This window comes from Monomorium pharaonis, chromosome 3 (assembly GCF_013373865.1).
Source record: "Monomorium pharaonis isolate MP-MQ-018 chromosome 3, ASM1337386v2, whole genome shotgun sequence".
Taxonomy (NCBI): Eukaryota; Metazoa; Arthropoda; class Insecta; order Hymenoptera; family Formicidae; genus Monomorium; species Monomorium pharaonis.
The window spans coordinates 32,640,296-32,660,584 of record NC_050469.1 but is presented as its reverse complement, the minus strand read 5'-3'; the positions used below and the strand labels follow the sequence as shown (position 1 = coordinate 32,660,584).

Genomic DNA, 20,289 nt, shown 5'->3' with positions numbered 1-20,289 from the left:
GTTCCGAGGGACGGATTTTTTTCCCAATTTTTTATTCTCACTTTCAGAAGCTCCTGAACGAATAACGTTAATAAAATTTTGGGTCCTCGTAATAGAATAAGATATAGAAATTTTTTAAGATTTTAACCCTCTGTAGGGGTGTGTTCCGAAGGACGGATTTTTTTCTTAATTTTTTATTCTTACTTTCAGAAGCTCCTGAACGAATAACGTTAATAAAATTTTGGGTCCTCGTAATAGAAAAAAATATAGAAATTTTTTAATATTTTAACCCTCTGTAGGGGTGTGTTCCGAGGGACGGATTTTTTTCCTAATTTTTTATTCTCACTTTCAGAAGCTCCTGAACGAATAACGTTAATAAAATTTTGGGTCCTCGTAATAGAAAAAAATATAAAAATTTTTTAAGATTTCAACCCTCTGTAGGGGTGTGTTCCGAGGGACGGATTTTTTTCCAAATTTTTTATTCTCACTTTCAGAAGCTCCTGAACGAATAACGTTAATAAAATTTTGGGTCCTCGTAATAGAAAAAAATATAAAAATTTTTTAAGATTTCAACCCTCTGTAGGGGTGTGTTCCGAGGGACGGATTTTTTTCTTAATTTTTTATTCTTACTTTCAGAAGCTCCTGAACGAATAACGTTAATAAAATTTTGTGTCCTCGTAATAGAAAAAAATATAGAAATTTTTTAATATTTTAACCCTCTGTAGGGGTGTGTTCCGAGGGACGGATTTTTTTCCTAATTTTTTATTCTCACTTTCAGAAGCTCCTGAACGAATAACGTTAATAAAATTTTGGGTCCTCGTAATAGAAAAAAATATAGAAATTTTTTAAGATTTTAACCCTCTGTAGGGGTGTGTTCCGAGGGACGGATTTTTTTCCCAATTTTTTATTCTCACTTTCAGAAGCTCCTGAATGAATAACGTTAATAAAATTTTGGGTCCTCGTAATAGAAAAAAATATAAAAATTTTTTAATATTTCAACCCTCTGTAGGGGTGTGTTCCGAGGGACGGATTTTTTTCCCAATTTTTTATTCTCACTTTCAGAAGCTCCTGAACGAATAACGTTAATAAAATTTTGGGTCCTCGTAATAGAAAAAGATATATAAATTTTTTAATATTTTAACCCTCTGTAGGGGTGTGTTCCGAGGGATGGATTTTTATCGCAATTTTTTATTTTCATTTTTTAATGCTCCTGAACGAATAACGCTCCTAATATTTTGGGTCCTCGGAATAAAAAAGGATTGAGAAATTTTTTAAGGTTTTAATTTTATCTAGGGGTGAGTTTTGAGGGTGAAACATTGTTAACATTTATTTTTTAATGTTTTTACCTAATTTTATCACCAACTATGCAAGAAAAATTTATCTATTATAAATTACTTTAATTTTTTTTTTTTAATTGAAATCGTTGCATTCCAACGATGCAAACTTCAGTATCATTAAAACTTTTGGATACATTCACTTAGAAAGGATTTTTAAAAATATTCCTCATGTACTTAACCATACTGCAACCTCCCTTATATAAGATACAAATAAAGCAATATTAAGATGAGATCGATAATTCTTATTATCCTCCATTGAATTAAATATGATTGACTTATTGTCTCAAGACAAAAGTAACATATATTTATATAGTTTTTATATTTTTACATTTAAGTAATATAATATAATATACAAGTAGTATAATTAATTCCGCATCCAAAGAAAGCGGAACAGCGACACGTCAGTCTAACAAGCTTGATGGACTACGATTCCATAGCCTAAATTCAAATTCATCTATCAACTCTACATTTCTTGTGTACACTAGGTAATCAATGTGTTCAGTCTACATGTTCCCCAATTAGCTCATTAAAATCTATGGCTAGCCAGCAGGGTTAAACAAGCAATAATAACAATTTTTTAAAAAGATAATCAATTTTGTAAAGTGCTTTCTATGTCAGAAATGTTTTTTCATGCTCTTGTCTTCGTTTTTATTGTAATTGCTTAGCTAACCTTGTTGGTCTAACCACGAGCAGAAACCAGATTTAATCAATTATATCTTTTATTTTTTGCAAATAGAATACGAATACGAAGAAAGTTATATCATGTTTCTTTAATTTTTTTTCTCCCGTAGAATCAATTAATCAGTTATCCACTACAGTCAATTTTTAATAACTCGTCTATAACAATTGCAAAATTTATTTTTACAACGTCCTTTTTGACAATGAGTTTTTTATGCTCTTGTTCTCTTCCGATTGTTATTGCTTAGCTAATTTTACTAAATTAACTATGAGTCTTACAAAAGAACCTCGCAAACTCGAAAATTCATATTTTAATGAAACTTGGCATAATGTAGAGGGGGTGAATACATAAATTTAGAAATTTTTAGTTGGTGCCCAAAAACGGTTTGAAAAGGTGAAACCACCCTTCAAAGTTGAGACGATTTTTGCGATTTTTCGATAAATCTCGTAAATTAAACAAAATATAAAAAAATGTTTCATACGAGAGTTTTACAGTATAAATACCTTTATTTAACTATGCTATTTATTTAAAAAAAATTTTTTAATAATTTTCTTTTTTTCCGAAAAATGAATAGCGTAGTTAAATGAAGGTATTTATGCTGTAAAACTTTTGTATGAAACATTTTTTAATATTTTGTTTAGTTTCCGAAATATATCGAAAAACCGCAAAAATGTCTCAACTTTGAAGGGTGGTTTCACCCCTTCAAACCGTTTTTGGGCACCAACTAAAAATTTCTAAATTCGTGTATTCACCCTCTCTACATTTATGCCAAGTTTCATTAAAATCTGAATTTGCGAGTTCGCGAGGTTCCCTTGTTAGTGAGTTAAAGAAGTAATAGTTTACGTGTTTTCTCGCGTAAAAGGTATTTGTTAAGTTAATAGAATTTTTGGAACTTTTTTTCTCGTAATGAAAACTGTAGAATTGAATTATACATTTCCAATACATAAAATATTATGTTCGGAAAGAAATTGTATTATGCGCACAAGTTTAAAGCTGCGATCCTAGATACTGTAATGTCAAGCTCCCATATTCTTATTAACCTTTAGAGGGCCGGGATTTGAGATCTTAAAACTGCCTTTGAAAATGACCCAACTTGTCTTATATCATGAGTTTATTATATATAAAGTTCCGATCATGGATTGAGTTACTATAGTGACTTTCCGGCCTGCTAAGGTAAGGAAAAAAATTTTAACATATCAATAAGTTTTTAAATCGCCTAACGGTCTACATCAGATCTTAATGATAAATATAATTCTTTTTTATTAAATTTAGTTTAAAAAAAATTTTTTTAATTTTAAATTTTGCAAATAAGGCTTATATAAGGGTTTTTGGGTCGCTAAATACAACGGTAACGTCAAATTACGAAAATTCTCACTCATAACTTTATTATTGTCCTCAAAAACGTAAAAAATTCAAATATCACAACTCTCCTTTAGCATTACCCGAACTAACGACATGGACGTAAAGTTTATGTAGCTCTTTTCTCTTTTTTTGTAGGTTTTTGTTTTCGTTTTAAAATTTTTTTTAATTTTTTAAATAATTTTATAACATTTTTTTGTTACTAAAAATTTTTCAAGTTTTTTTGGATAATTATTTTTAATTTATTTTATATATTTATAAAGCATGCATTTTTTATGATAATGTATGATAAAGCTCAAAATAGGATGCTGCACATAATCGATTGATCATAATCGATCTATACAAATTCTTCTATAATTTCTGCCTATGAATGTGCATATGTGTGTATATTTGCATGTATGTGTGTGTATGAGAGTGTGTTGCGTGTATGAATGTGTGTTCATGTATGCTAGAGTGCTTGTATACGTCTTACATCTATGAGAAAATGATTTTTATTTGGAACCAATATATTGGCTTTTCTGGCCCTCTGAAAGGTTAAATAAAAAAATTTTGCTCAGCAACCTTTGCTTATATTATATGCAAAGTAAATTTTGGGCTTTTGTATTGTGAGATAATAGATATTTGTGTTACACGTGCGAAAAGTCGATTATTTCCAACAAGTGCGAGTAAACGCACGAATCGAAGGCGAGTGCGTTCACCCGCACGAGTAACATATTCTATTATTTATTACAATTGTGTAGAAAATAACGAAAGCGAAAAGTGGTTTAGAGCAGAGCCCCTCTTTTGTAGCTAAATGTGTATGATCAGAAGTTTTGTCGAGAAATGTTTTAATATTGTGACGTCAAAACTTTTGACTTCTTATTTTGAAATCTTCATGCTTGTTTTTTTTTTTAAATAGAATAAATTATTATATCCACTAATATTTATTACTTTGTACTGCTCAACTTTAACGCGGTCGTAATACTATGATGCATGACGATGTCTGTGCGACACGAATTGATAGGTTCTTCTTCTTCTTCCTTTCCCTTTGGATTTCTATCCCAAACGGGGCAAAGTACCAGGATTGAATTAGTAGGTTATTTAGTTAAGGTTAGGTTAGGTTAGGTTAGGTTAGGTTACTACATTCCTATTGTATAATTTTATAACATTTATTAGATGTAATTAACTTATTCTCATATATGTCCAGAGTTGCAACAGAAATGTCCAGGGTTTTAAGCCTGTAAGTCCTAGTTTCAAAAAATTAATATGGCAATCCTAGACAAAGTGTTCATCTGTGCGAGATTTGGGTAGAATAGTCGTGCAGGAATGATCGTCGCACGACTTTTTCGCACGGTTGATTGGTGGGGGAATGACTTGTGCGAGAATACTACGTTTACACGTCGAATTTAAACAACAACGGAGTTATAAAACTGGCCAACTGCAGCCATTCCTCGGAAGAATGGAATGGTTATGATTGGCCAGCTCTAGAAGTATCGATGTTATTAAATCTGTTTAAAAATGTCGTGTAAATGTAGTCAATATCTGTGCACAATCAACTTTTCAGCCGATAGAGAGCCACGAAGAAAACTGTTTTCTATGCACATGTAACAAAAAAGTATTTTTTTGTATCCATGAAACAATTTTTCTTTGTAAGTCTTTATATATAATTTGGAAAAAAAAAAATCTTTTGTTACATGTGCATCGAAAATCATCTGTATTAATTTTCTGTGAATAAAGTCGCTGATTTCAACACTTTAAAGTTATTGCACAGTTTATTCTCTAACAGATGGCGTAAATTATAACAAAAAACTTTTCAGCATGATTTTTTTCAGCATGTTTTACGTTTTAGTATGTTTCTGAGCTTGACTAATGTGTTAATTTACGAGAATCCAAAATATTCAAGGGCACACATCGATGAATAACAAAAAATACGATGCAACACAATCGTAACGGCCTTACATAATGTACTATTTTTAAATTTTCTTCAAATTTTCCAGCCAAACACTCAGCTTACATTAAATTTTTTAATTACACGAACATATATAAGATCAAAATTAATTTTAAAACTTTCTGATTTTTTATTGACATTTTTTATAGTATATTTATAGAATTGTTTTCTTAATTTTATTTCGTACAATTTTTATAAAATACTTTAAAAATATTTACTTGTCGAACAAGAGCAAAATGAAGAACATTATAAAATGACGTACAAGTTTGCACTATCTAAATCTGTATGACATTAATTAATGGGATAACACCAAAATCATTTTTGTAGATTTAAGAATTTTTCCTCTTAAGAATAAAATATTTTTCTACCAACAATATTGTAATTGTCCCTACATCAATCTTGTTTTATGATACTGAAATGTGCATTGGAAATAGCATTGGATCCAGAAAACTTTTTTTGTGAGTGTAGAATCTCACTCATTTACTAATTACTAAATGTATAAGTTTAAATGTTTTAAATTATTAACGTTTTATAATATTTTTCAATAAGCTTTTGATATAATAATTTGATCTATTGATTGTAAAGGAACAAAAATATTAACTTTTTATATTGTAGTCTCATCAGAAATCTTTTTCTTGCAGACAACTCAAAAATAACAATTTATTAATTATGTTCTTGTTGTAGCAAATAAATAATATATATTCTATTTTGGATTTTATTATTAAGGTATATTCCTATAGATCTCAGACATAAGTTTTTAAAGATGTACATGAACAGATCAAAATCGAAGATTTAACTTTACAAATATTTGGAACAAATAGAAAAGTTGTTTATTTACTGTAAAAATTATACGTCTTATTTGGAACTTAAATTTTATTAAAAGATTTAAAAAAAAATAAAGTTGCTATTCCAAAATCATGTTTTCAAAAAAATGTGCGTACTCACTATATCTCTCGACTAATTAACTCATAATTTCACATATTTATTTAAGCACTAAAAAGTAGTGTTTGAAAATAGGATTTTTTTATGATGCTTAGTTTTTGTTACATTAGAAAGCAAACAAGTTTATAATAAAAAAACATTATAAATTTTGACCAGTTGTCATTATATTCAAACGTAATATTTCAAAAAACAGCATCAGCAAACAACGTCAAGTATTAGATCTCTAGTTCAATATTATAAGTTTATTTAAGTTTGCTTTCTAATGAGTCATATGGATTCAAAATTATTTTCTAAAAATATAACTTAAGAAAACTTGAGAGAGCGCCATTTTTATAGATAACAATTCCATGTAATATAATTTTATTTCTAATTGTAACATTTAATTCTAATTCTAATGTTCCTTAATATAATCCTTAATAATTATTTGCTTTTTCATTTTAGTCTTTCACATTAGGTAAATATTTTTTGTTACATTTATATATCAATCTTTTATTCTCTATTAATTATGTTCTATTCTTGTAATATCAGAATAATGTAAGTTTAATGTAACAAAATTTTTTTATAAAACGTACATTTTTAACTTAATTTAATTCTTTTCGTCATTTTAAATAAAAGAAATAAAATAAAAATTGACACATCTTTAACAAATCTAAATTTTTAAAACTTTTATTCAATTAACAATTTTTAATTTTTAGATACAAAAAGCTTCAGTAAATCTAAAAAAAAAAGAGCACTCCGACGTCTCAGATTTGCTTTGCCGAACGCGGTATATTTACTATTACTATTATAATATCAAAAGCATCGTTTATTCATAACCAATAACAATCTACTTTTTGTACCTGCACGTACATTTTATACCTTTTTATTTATTTTTTTTTATCTGGCATACTGAGAATTCCGAATATTTATATGCATCTATTTAGTCTACACACATACGGTACACACACGCGCGCGCCCACACACACACACACACACACACACACACACACACACACACACACACACACACACACACACACACACACACACACACACACACACACACCACATCACATACACACACAACAGAGTAGAAAAAATATAAAAGCAGTGCAGTTAAAACGAAAATTCGATCTTTTGATCCTTTGATTTAGACGAAGCTACCCACTCACCAAATAAAAGTTAAAAATGAAGAGGCAATCTTTAGATGATCGCGTTCATCACACATGCGACGCACACTTACGTGCGCACATCTCCATGAGGTAGAATCGAAGTGTGTGTGCGTATGTTACGTGCGAGCGATCCACTCAACACGCACGGCAAACGACTCGCAGCTGGCAGTGACTCGGTACTCTCAGCGACCGTAGAATACCGAGAACACCCGACCGCGAACTCACTCCAAACTGAATTGAACTACTGTATGTGCTGTATTGTACCGAACCAAACACTATGACCAAATCGAACCAGCTGGTAAACTCCTTGTTTGCCATTGTTCTTGCAAGTCGCATTGCCAGTGTTTGTAGCGCCTCTGAGCGCCTTTGACACTAGTGGCACTACGCTACAGTTTTCAGGAAATAAAAAGCAATATGGCTGAACCTGCTCGGTTTGAATCAGCTTATGGCTCCAACAGACTAGCGCGATTCTGAGTCTTGTTCCACCGAGAGTTTAAGTAGGGTCAGAGTCGGGTTGAGGTAAGGTACAAACCAAGCCCCTTAGTTTCCACCGAGGGTTCAAATCGAGTCAGGGTGCTGTCCCATGGCAGCCGGAATCCGGAAAACGAAATCTCGGAAAAGTAATGGAGAGAGGGTTAGCCAATCAGAATCAGCTTATTGTTCCAAGTTTTTGATGCCCTCGTTCCCCATGGAGTATGTTTTACGGAATTCGGAAGGGTATTCTAAATTGTTTTTAATTAAAAAAATTTCTTTATTATCATATAATATATATAAATTTTACTTTTTTACTAATTCTTTTATTAACGTAAATATTTTTTTTGCTCTAAAATAATAAAAATAAATTTTCCGACTTTTGAAAATTCCGAAAATATTGATACATGGGGAACCCAGTCATAAATAATTCCGGACTAACAAGTCAGCAATTTTTGAACCTGTGACACAATATGATATATTATTGATACCTATTTATATAAAATTATATATATATAAAATTGTATATTTATATTTTATCTTCTAGCTACATTATGAAATGGAAAAAAATAAGGATAATTTTAACTGAAGAAATTATTAAATGGAAATAAATTCCACAATCATATCAATATATAATTACAGTAACTGCATATAAATCGCTTCTAAAAATTAACAAGTTAACATTTTTATTATTATTATATTAATATATCGGTTATTTAATAACCTATTTTATATAATATTTACAAAAATTATATCTTATTATAATTTCTTTTAATAAAATACGTATCTTACAAAAAATTATAATTACAGTAAATACAATAATCAAATTAATTTATCGCTGATATGTTTTTACTCGTGGTGAAAAAGATTTTAGATAATATTGTCAAATAAAATAAAAAACTAACTTCGTTAACCTCGTAAATGATCAATCTTTGTTGCGTTTTTTGAACGTGCCAAAAAACGCGCGAAATTTCTGATTGGCTGATCCCCTCTCTATTACTTTTCCAAGATTCCGTTTTCCAAATTCCGGCTGCCATGGGACAGCACCCTCAGTCGGGTTGAAATAAGTCTTTTTTGCGGTGGAAACGAGCTGTCTGTCGTGCGCGACGCACGGTGTCCAATGAGCGACCGCCTTTCCGCTCATCTCTGAACGCCCATTGGATGTCGCGCGTCGCGCGACAGAATCGCGCTGGGGCTCGATTCTTGAATTTATTCGCAAGAAAACGTATGCGCAAATATCCGCTCTAACAGAAAAATTGCAAGTTTATTGGTTGAAAGCCATACGATAGCCAATAAATTTTCAACTTTTCTGTAAGAACAGAATTTGCGAATACGTTTCTCTTGCGAATGAATTCAAGAATCGGGGCCCTGGTCTGCTAGAGCCATTAGGCTGGTATTCATAGTCGGATTTTATATTTAAGATCATCTTAAGGTCATTGCACGTACATTTCCTTAATCGTAACCGTAAGATTTCGACCAATCATATTGCTCAAATTAGCCGTAACCATAGACTTATTAGAATTAAAGACCTATAATCAAAGATGCGCCAATGGCCCCCCACCATGACTGCTATCCACCATCTTGTACCCATACGGTGACTGGATGGGGGCTGGGGCCGGGGGCTGGGGTCTGGAGTAGTGAAAATAGTAAACAATGCGAGCCTGCTCCAAGTTTTACGCAGCCATATAACAGATGCAAATTTAATTTTTCTTGTTCTTCCTGAGTGTATCGTCAAAATATAGTGACCCTCGAGAGTGCAGAGATTGAATTACCTTATAATTTCTGACACATATTCCTTTAACCTATACTGCTCAACACAGAGCACTCTCTCCTCTTCCTTGCCCAGCGTGGGTACGCAATGGCGGATAAACCATGCGACTCAAGTGACCAATCAAAATTGTGTTCGCCATTGGCGAATCTTTGATTATAGGTCTTTAATTAGAATAAACTGCTCATGAAGGTAGTAGGGGTATCCGTCACTGAGGGTGCAGTCACATGGGGCCAGCGTACAGCGTACCGGCGTATGGCGTAAAAAAATTAGACCAATCACAAGGTTTACGCCCGTTTTGTTAACACTATGAAGACTAAAACCAGGAGACCAAACTAAGCCTAATTTCGCCTCCAAAAGTGAGGCAAAAATCTGTTAGAAATGTAGTACCAAATGGTGGCGCTGGCGACAGTGATTTAGCGGTCGCTCATTAGACATCGTGCGTCGCGCACGACAGACAGCTCGTTTCCACCGCAAAAAAGACTTACTTTAACCCGTCTCTGAGAGTGCTGTCCCATGGCAGCCGGAATTCGGAAAACGGAAACAATATAGAGTATAACGACAAGCATTTAACAATAAATGCAAATTTATAATAAAAATATTAGCAATTTTACATTTAGGGTGCGTTCGGGGAGACGCTATTAGCGCTACCAGCATCAGTCCATCTTTATTACTCATTAAAAGTAGAACAAGGATAAACTGATGCTGATAGCGCTAATAGCGTCTCCCCAAACGCACCCTTAGAGTACTTATCTCAGTTTTCTTATACCAATATAACAACTGCGTACAGCCTAGCACCACTAGCACGGCTGACTACAATAAACATAGACTAGACGATTGTATCTAGAGTTGGAATATATTCCGGTTTATCCCGGTGTACCAGCATCGTCAGCGCCACCATTTGGTACTACATTTCTAACAGATTTTCGCCTCACTCAAAACCACAGAGATCGGTCTCTTGGTACTAGTCTTCATAGTTAACACAGACATTGGTCTAATTCCTTTACGCCATACGCCAGTACGCTGTATCCTGGCCCCATGTGACTGCATCCTGAGAAAAGGATAACTTTTGTTAACTTGGGTTGCTATTTCTTTCTAATGCAGAATAGTGTGGAAGCATATCGACCAATAACGATGTCAGAGTATGCGCGCTACGCATACTTATGACAACACGCTCACGCTCTGACACTATTATTGAGTCACTATGCTTCCCCACTATTCTGCATTAGAAAGAAATAGCAACCCAAGTTAACAACAGTTAAGACCCTCGCACACAATTTTTCGTAACGCATAACGTATGTACATAAGCAAATTGATTGGTCTATAAGCAAAGTGCATAAGAAATTCAACCAATCAAATTTCTTATGTATTTATGTTATGCGTTATGCAAAAGTGTGTGCATAATAAAAGTGGGAGCCCTTATCCTTTTCTCAGTGACGGATACCCCTACTACCGTTTTTTCACCTCATAAGCAGTCTATTCTAGTAAGTCTATGGCCGTAACCGACCGAATTAACCAATCGTATTGCTCAATTTCTTACGGTTACGATTAAGGAAATGTACATGCAATGGCCTTTAGGACAGAATTCATAGACCGATTTTATTCAAGATCCATCTTAAGTACGATACTGAAACGTCAACAACTTTCATGGACGCTAGAAACCAGCGGTAAATGGGGATCACGTAACTAAATTTGCCGCTTGTCTAATGGAGGTAGAAATAGTGGCAAAACATTCGCGTCGTGAAACTGCCGCTTGTTTCCTATGTCCAACAAAAAAAAATATTTAACACATCCAATTAATCCAAACATAGCTCTATCCAAGGTCTGTAGATGAACGATGGGAGGGGAAGGAAGGTCTTCCCATCCATTGTTATACATTTTGGCCACAAAATGGCCGCGGCCAATACAATGTATCAATTTCACCTTCCCCTTACTACTACTCACTCACTCTTCTCGTACAACAAACACTACACATACACCTTATGACTCCAAAATGGTGCTCATGCGATGACCTTTCCCCTCCCGTCGTTCATCTACAGATCTTGGCTCTATCCGTCTACAAAAGTTATTTTAATCATTCATATATTTGCAGATATTTAACTAACCTAAAAATGTAATTATCACGAGTCATGACTTAATGTCCCAAAAAGCAGCATATTTATGCACAACAAGAATGATCAAAATATTCCACATCTACTATATAATATTAGTATATTACTTACTTCATTCTCGTAATTGTTCATTGTTATTAATTCATGGACAGATAAAGTAATACCATAGCGCATGCGCTATGGCTTCTGCATTCTGTCTTACAGCTCCTGCAATTTTATGTGCTTCCACCTTAAGATGCCTTTTCACGCTGACGCTTGACGCTCATTTTCAGCGTCAAAAAACATCACGTGACTAAAAATGACAAACGGGTATCTTTATTTTTAGTCACGTAATGTCTTTTGACGCTGAAAATGAGCGTCAGGCGTCAGCATGAAAAGGCACCTTAATAATCAAACAGTCATCTTAAGAATCTGCTTTTTGCTTTTTTGTGACATGCGCATGATCTTATTTTCTATAATGTGCTTTCATGTGTTGTATGTGTGCGTACACCCAATGATTGTCGAGCTTTAACTAGAAACTAAACGCTTATTGGATGTCGCAAGTCGCAACTGGCTGTTGGCAACTTGTCAACGAGGCTTAATAGTTACGTTCAAAAAACACAATTGATCAGTGAGCGGTCAGTGATTATTAGTAGTAGATTATTAGTCCTTACTGTTAGAACTCTAAATTTGGACCAATTATATTAGTGAATTACTCAACTGTTGTGCAACGGTTGTTTTCTGAACATAGCCAATGTAAAACGGGCTTTACATCGGCGTCTGGCGCGTCAAGCGTCAACGTGAAAAGGCACCTTAATAGCACGGTGGGCAATTGCAACGTGTCCAATTGTACTATACGCCACTAAACCTCTCCCGTATTGTACGTTTATGGACGGAATTCATAGACTGATCTTATTTAAGATCCATCTTAGGCGTAGTCTACAATAAAGACTTAAGCTTTAAGCTGTAAAAAATTGACTAATCACAATTGAGTATTTTTATAAAAATCGTAAGGCTAGTCTGTAAGGCCAGATCTACAATAGGTGTAGTAAGCCTTATGCCATAAGAAATTAACCAATTATAGTCGAATATAATTGGTTAATTCCTTTTGACTTAAGGCTGACTACACCTATTGTAGATCCGGCCTAATTGGTCAATTTCTTATGGCTTAAAGCTTAAATCTTCATTGACGTTTTGAAACCGTGGTACTATTGCTGCTTTCCATTTACATCAAAACTCAGATAATTCTCACTTGTGACGTCATAACTCAGTTAAATGCACGTTCCTTTTGCATTTTCACAAGTGAGATTCAATTGAGTTTTTTCCTACAATCTGAGCAATTTCAAGACCGTGTGCTTTACTGACAAGGGAACCTCGCGTACCCGTAAATTCTGATTTTAATGAAACTTGGCATAAATGTAGAGTGGATAAATACATAAATTTAGAAATTTTTAGTTGGTGCCCAAAAACGGTTTGAAGGGGTAAAACCACCCTTCAAAGTTGAGACATTTTTGCGGTTTTTCGATATATCTCGTAAACTAAACAAAATATTAAAAAATGTTTCATACAAAAGTTTTACAGCATAAACACCTCCAATTAACTACGCTATTTTTTGAAAAAAATAAAATTTTTTTATAAAAAATTTTTTTTAAATAAATAGCATAGTTAAATAAAGGTATTTATACTGTAAAACTTTCGTATAAAACATTTTTTAATATTTTGTTTAATTTACGAGATATATCAAAAAACCGCAAAAATCGTCTCAATTTTGAAGGGTGGTTTCATCCCTTCAAACCGTTTTTGGGCACCAACTAAAAATTTCTAAATTCATGTATTCACCCCCTCTACATTTATGCCAAGTTTCATTAAAATCTGAATTTTCGAGTTTGCGAGGTTCCCTTGTGAGTCTCGTATACTCACTTTAGAAGTGAGATTATATACTAAAATAATTTTGTCATTAAAGTAAGCGTAATCACTTGCATATTTCTTTAAATCACTGAATAATGACATCACTATCTGAGTATAAAATACTCACATTACTGAGTAATTCATAGCGAATTCGGTTGCTTGCACTAGTGCGCACTGAGTGTATATTAAGACTTGTTTATAGTCAATTTTTATATTTAACAATCATCCTAAATTCTTCTTAAAATACTTCTTAACCGATAAAATGATCTGTACAACATCCATAGAATTATTTTTTTGGTTAAATAGTTTTTGAACATGTATTCTTAAATACAAGAATACTAATGTAAAGTATGTAAACAAGCCTTAGTGCGCACTCAGTACGCACTAGTGCAAGCAACCGAATTCGCTATCAGTCTCACTTTCAGATAAATGGAAAGCAGCATTTGTCTCGGAAGAGACAGTAAGGGCCACCGCACAAACTCTTCCATAACGCGTTACGTTACGATAAGTACTCCATACGAACCTAAGTTGTACTTGAAATTTAACTTAAATCAACGCACAAAGAAATCCTAAGAGCCACCGCACAAGCTTTTTCGTAACACGTTACGTTACGTTAAGTGCTCCATAAATCTAAGTTCGTACTTAAAATTAAACTTACATCAACGCACAAAGAAACTTTTAACGTAAGTTCTTAAGTTCTCACGTTAAGGATTTCTTTGTGCGTCGATTTAAGTTAAATTTTAAGTACAACTTAGGTTCGTATGGAGTACTTAACGTAACGTAACGCGTTATGGAAGAGTTTGTGCGGTGGCCCTTAGGTTTATGGAGCACTTAACGTAACGTATTACGAAAAAGCTTGTGCGGTGGCTCTAATCCATAGGGTAAAAGAAGTAGTGGACTTTAACGATTAATATCTCTTTTCGCGAGCCAGAGCGACGTTTTTTTCTGCCAGATTCGTTCGTTTCGTGCAAAAACGCGTCGAATGAGCATAGTTTCACCAATATTTGCACCGGCGTAGCTAAATTGAATAATTACCGTTATATTGTATAACAATTTCAGAAGTAAAATCATTATCAATTTTCAATTTCTTTTTTAAAAAAGTTACTCATAGTTTTGTGTGTATGCGTGTGCGCGCGCACATGTATATTTTCAACAAAATATAATTGATAATTCAAAATTTTTTATAATTATAACCTTTAATTATAATTTTATAAATGTAATTGTAACTTATAATAATTTATAATTTATTTTTGTATGTAGCATCGAGAAAAAATTCATATTTTGTTTTTTATATCATAATTCAATATAATGAGAGGGAAGTCCCATGTAGAAATCTGATATACAAATTGCATAATAAGCATATTAACTAATATATTAAAAATGTAAACAGCTCAATATTAAAGCTTCCTAGAAATTATTAATAAAAAAAGATGTTTAATATTTGATTATAAAAATATGTTTACCTTTCAATATCTCAAGCAATCAAGCATTAAATATGTAAAATTGCAAAAAAAGTACACAAGTTCTCTTTCATTCAAGAACACTCGCTCATTTTTTATCATTTGCAAAAATATTAATAGAAAAAAATAACAATCTAATATCTTTGTTATTAATTCGTATCTATAATTAAAAACTCTAATATATTTATAGCAAATTATAAATTATTATAATACGATAAAAGCTTAAATAGAAATATGTACTTAAATGTGTTTGTTCAAAGCAAACTGCAGTATAATAACAGATTGATAACAGATTTGCTCAAATATTTTAATAAATTCTGTATTATTTGTATCTCATTATCTGTATTAAACTTATATTTTGCTAGCAGTCTAGTATTTTTAATTTTCTGGGAAAGGAAAATTAAGGAAAAATTCTGATTTTTCTTGAAAAACGCAACTGAGATAATGAGATAATATTCTTAATTTTCTAAAAAAATAAAATCGAAGAAGCATAATTTTTTCTATTTTTTTTCCAAAAAATGTAGAAAATTATGAAATGACACTGAACTATATCAATAAATTGCTTATTAGTTTTTCTTTTTGAAAGAAATCTTACAATTATTGACACAGAACGCAATAAAGATAACCTCATCTTAATAAAGAAATCTAAAAAAATAAATCAAGAAAAACTTTTTTTTCAAGATTTCTAAGAATTTTTGCAAACTAAGAATACTAAACCTGCTGATATAATCTAATAACAGACTGTAAGAACGATAGAATCTGATATTTTATAAATGTAAATGGAATATATAATTTAAATGGCTACAAATATAACAATAGATAATAACGATAGATTTTTGCCTAGTTTCTGCGATCAATTTGCCATTATATTCCGTTATATTTGTGCTAGCATCCTGTTGAAAAAATTTGTTGCAGATGCTTGTTTCAAAATTTGTTCTCAACAGATCTGGTTACAAGGATACTTAAATAAATGTTGAAGTAATTATCACATTCTATTTTGCAGTATTTTTCTTACTATTGTCTTTACCATACATAGCATCCAGGAATAAACCTGAAAATACTATAAACGTACTTAACCATTGCCTAGGAGAAAGATTATTGCCAAAAATCAATATAGACCCTAGGACAGTAAAAAATTTTCTAGTAGTGGTTATAATTGAACATGGCAATGGGCCAAATTCAGCTACCGTTAAAAATATAAAATACTGTCCAAATGCCCCAGCTATAGAAAATGTCATTACATGCCATATGGTGGAAGGATATCTTTGCAGGAAAAAAATAAACTCGGAAAGTTCTCCAGAAACAACGATTACTGTTCCACTAAAAATAACGGACCAGAAATTCATATTAAGCATCATGTGACCTGACTTTGAGTTGTGCTCTGCCCGCATTCGTTCCTGTACTGCACTTGTTAATCCATCCATCGTCAACGATAGCAATAATAATAATTCTCCAACCGACAATTGTGACTCCACTTGCTTTTTAGAGACATTACCATCTTTGTACATAAACAACGCAACTCCGATGACAATCAGGAAAATGAATATGTATTTTCTAATAGGATATGCCTGCAAGAAAAATATGATTAAAGATGAAAAATTAAAGTTTCAAGATACTAAAAAAATTCAATGTATAAAAATTATCTTGATAAATATAGATGCAAAAAAGTGGCCTATCTTAATTTTACTAAAGAAAATACATCTTCTACATATATCTATTTGTATATATTTAGCGATGAATATTTATATGAATAAGACTAAACGTTTATTAGTTTTATATAACACAAATTTGAAATCAAATACATTTATTGTCAACTGACACAATTTTTCAAAAACTACTGAATTTATCGGCTAAATTTAACTTCTATGTATATGTAAAATACATGTCTATTTGTCACATAAATTAGGATTATTACCAGGAATAAGAAATAACATTATGAATAAAAGAAATAATCCCTTACTTTACAAGATTAAAACATAACATATTACTTATTATTACAATTACCAATATAATAATTTTTTAAATAATTTGTATTAAAATAATATTTTATATCTTTAATTTGCAAGTCACAAAAAATTTACAGAGAAAAAATTTTAAATACTCTAAATACACAGAATATAAATCTATATCAAGCATTTTTTTAATATAACAAATTTTTAAAATATAGTCAAATATATTTTTATTTTTTTTGTACTCTTTTGTGTTTAGAAGTTTTAACATAATAATTTCAAACTTTTAAAAACAAAATTGTTCTTAAAATATGATTAACTTATGACTTAAAATTACACTTAAAATATTTGTTTCTTAAATATAACAAAGATCAGTATTCAAAGTCGAATCTTATTTCAAAATCATCTCAAGCAATGTTTTAAGATGCTAATATGGCTTTGTAGTTGATGATATCTGAAGACAGTACTTAAGAGGATCTTAAATATAAGACCCAACTATGAATATTGGCCCAAGTATTAATCAAAAACTGAAAATTGAGCACGTACGTACGTACAACAGAAATTACAAGTAAACATTACAAATAGAATTAAAATATAAAAAATAATGATAAAATTGTCAAATTTGTTACCATTATGGAAAAATGTAACTACCTAATGTTACAGTTATGGAAAAAAAAAGAAAAGTAATGCCATTTCCAATTTGTTACTAAAAAAATAATTTTTTAATTTGATCATTTACACACACACACAAACACATGCAAGCACATGCGTGTGTGTCAACATCAACTTTTTTTTACATTTTGTTTTTAAGTTAACATAAAAATCAAAATTGAATATATTTCTTTTAAACTAAATAAAATTAGAGTTAACAATTTAATACAAAGTTAAGCAAAAAATTAACTCAATTGAAAGATCAAATTGAATAAAAATTTTATTTTGAACATTATTTATATTAAATTAAGATAATATACATTATATATATAGAACACAAGAAAGTAGGGTATGAGAGAGGGACATGTGCATGCAAAAAGTACACAAGGACATTGACAATAGTAGAAAATGCATACATGGCCATCAGACATGCTTGTATCTCTACATTTCATTAGTATGAGATTTTCAAACGTAAAAAATAGTTGTCAATTGTAACGATTAATACCTATTTCACCAATTTTAACGATTAATACCTACTCCACAACAAAACAACTTATTTTTTTTACCAGATTCTTTCATTTCATACAAAAACACATTGAATAAGCATAAGTTCCATAATATATTTGTGCTAATGAATATGATTGAATATGTAGTTAAACTGAATAATTATCTTTTTTAAATAATTTATCTTATAATTTTTCTCTCTTGCATTAATAAATTTTTAACTTAGGAAAAAGAATAAGTTAAAGTATTTATATATTTTAAAAATAATTAAATGAAATTAACAATTAACTCATTTAAAATTAAAATAAATTAATAATTTTTTTTGCAACAAATTCTTTCTAATATTTGAAGAAAAGGAATAGTAACACATGGATGTTTGTTAGCATAATTATTAAATTATCAATTTAATATCGTAATATTACTATTCTGGTTCAATTTACAACTGTATATCAAAACTAAAAATTTATTCAGTTTGATAAACTTGAAAAAATATACAATCATAAAAATATATATACAAGAATCAGAACAGGTCCAAAACCATGACCAAATAAAGCTCGTCATTAATTATTTGCAAATGTTATCAGCTTTTTAACTTTTATTTTTTCAACATTTAGCTTTAACTAATTTCTATCCAACCCTGATAAAAACTAATAAACATTTATTCATACTAAAATTGAGATATTTATTTAATATGTAGAAATAAATCCATAGTAGTAAAATACAGCAGTTTTCTTCAAAAAAATCCTTTTAAAGACTACTCTATCACACTAAAATACTCCCTTAAGTTGTACCATATACCTTTTTTCCTAGCAATACACCGAGTACCATCACAGGTATAGGCTTGCCGGCTTTGCCGATCACCTGCGTCGGATAGCTGACAAACTGCAATGCCATGTTACTGCATACCATACCAAGAAGATAGGTCAGAGCAGACACAGCATAGTACATGTTCGACGTAGTATCTTCGCCCTGCTTCATCACCGTCAGCAGAATCGTCTTGGCGAACATATAGTTCATCATACACTGGACGAAAACCAGCGCAAACATATATGTGAATTTCTCACGATTCTCTTCATCGCCGTACTGCCCGCGGGTGATCTTTTCTTGCAACATACCAAAGTAAAAATAGCATACGAATATACCGGCCGCGCATATCAATAACTTGGTATGTTTGTTAGCCATTTCTATAAGTTTGTTGCGATGTGAAATCGCATCAAACCTGCCGCCTTCGTGTTACTTCAACCGACTGAAACCGACCTTAACAGAGCAGACATATAACTGATCATACGTGGCGGGCAATGGTAGAGGTTAGAAAACTTAACTCTCCCTCCACAGCAGCGTTGCCAACTTTTGAAGAGCGAATAGTCGTACGGGTCGGTGTGCAAATTACCGTACATTAGTTTAAATTACCGTACTGTTAAATTATTGTGTTAACTGATCTTTAAACATAAGTAATTCATAATTGTAATTAAATACTCGTTGGAATGATCTGACCCATGCAAGACCTTCAGAAAATACGAACGAAGCAGTAAGCAGGGTATCGATCATGTAATTTTTCCCCTAGGGGGCGGAAACGTGAAAAGTGAAGTTTCAAGTTACTCTACTAGTTTACACCGAGCACTTGGTACGCGTATCAAATAGTAAATAACTAGTGAATGTGTTTGATCATTGGCTGATCAGCTTAAATTCACTACTTGATACGCGTACCAAGTGCTCGGTGTAAACTAAAGCAATAAAGCTCTAGTTTACACCGAGCACTTGGTACGCGTATCAAATAGTGAATTTAAGGCCCGGTTCCACAATTCACGGTTAAATTAACTGGCCGATTATTCCATTGGAATTGACCAATCGTATTTGTTAATTTTGCTTAACGACAAATATGATTGGTCAATTCCAATGGAATAATCGGCCAGTTAATTTAACCGTGAGTTGTGGAACCGGGCCTAAGTTGATCAGCCAATGATTAAACACATTCACTAGTTATTTACTATTTGATACGCGTACAAGTGCTCGGTGCAAACTAGAGCTATAGCTGCGGTTCACTTGACGCTACAAGTGCTTTGAAGCGTTTGATTGACCAATCAAAACAAAGATTTTTACGAATTGACCAATCA

At 31.8% G+C, this 20,289-nt stretch overlaps 2 protein-coding genes and 1 long non-coding RNA gene across 8 annotated transcripts in view; all 3 read right to left on the bottom strand.

Moving 5' to 3' along the window:
* The window catches only part of LOC105837835 (transient receptor potential cation channel trpm), a 103,049-nt gene extending 94,639 nt beyond the window's left edge, over window positions 1-8,410 (bottom strand). For 4 of the 6 annotated variants that reach the window (XM_036285013.1, XM_036285012.1, XM_036285017.1 and 1 more), the window contains exon 1: window positions 7,375-8,410. The gene's annotated coding sequence lies outside the window, so the exon portion shown is untranslated. The remainder of the gene's footprint in view (window positions 1-7,374) is intronic. The other 2 variants (XM_036285016.1, XM_036285018.1) reach the window with 1 other exon arrangement.
* A 2,788-nt stretch (window positions 8,411-11,198) lies between these two features.
* LOC114254931 lies at window positions 11,199-12,795 on the bottom strand. The gene is made up of 2 exons (XR_004962717.1): window positions 11,719-12,795; window positions 11,199-11,373 (listed from the first exon to the last, which is right to left on the bottom strand). It is a non-coding gene; the product is annotated as an uncharacterized LOC114254931 (long non-coding RNA).
* Window positions 12,796-15,565: 2,770 nt separating this feature from the next.
* On the bottom strand, window positions 15,566-19,357 carry LOC105840280 (solute carrier family 35 member B1). The gene is made up of 2 exons (XM_012687168.3): window positions 18,974-19,357; window positions 15,566-16,639 (listed from the first exon to the last, which is right to left on the bottom strand). The coding sequence occupies exons 1-2, from the start codon at window positions 19,355-19,357 to the stop codon at window positions 16,064-16,066; spliced, it is 960 nt and encodes a 319-aa protein (XP_012542622.1). The 3' UTR covers window positions 15,566-16,063.
* Between the last annotated feature and the right edge of the window lie 932 nt (window positions 19,358-20,289).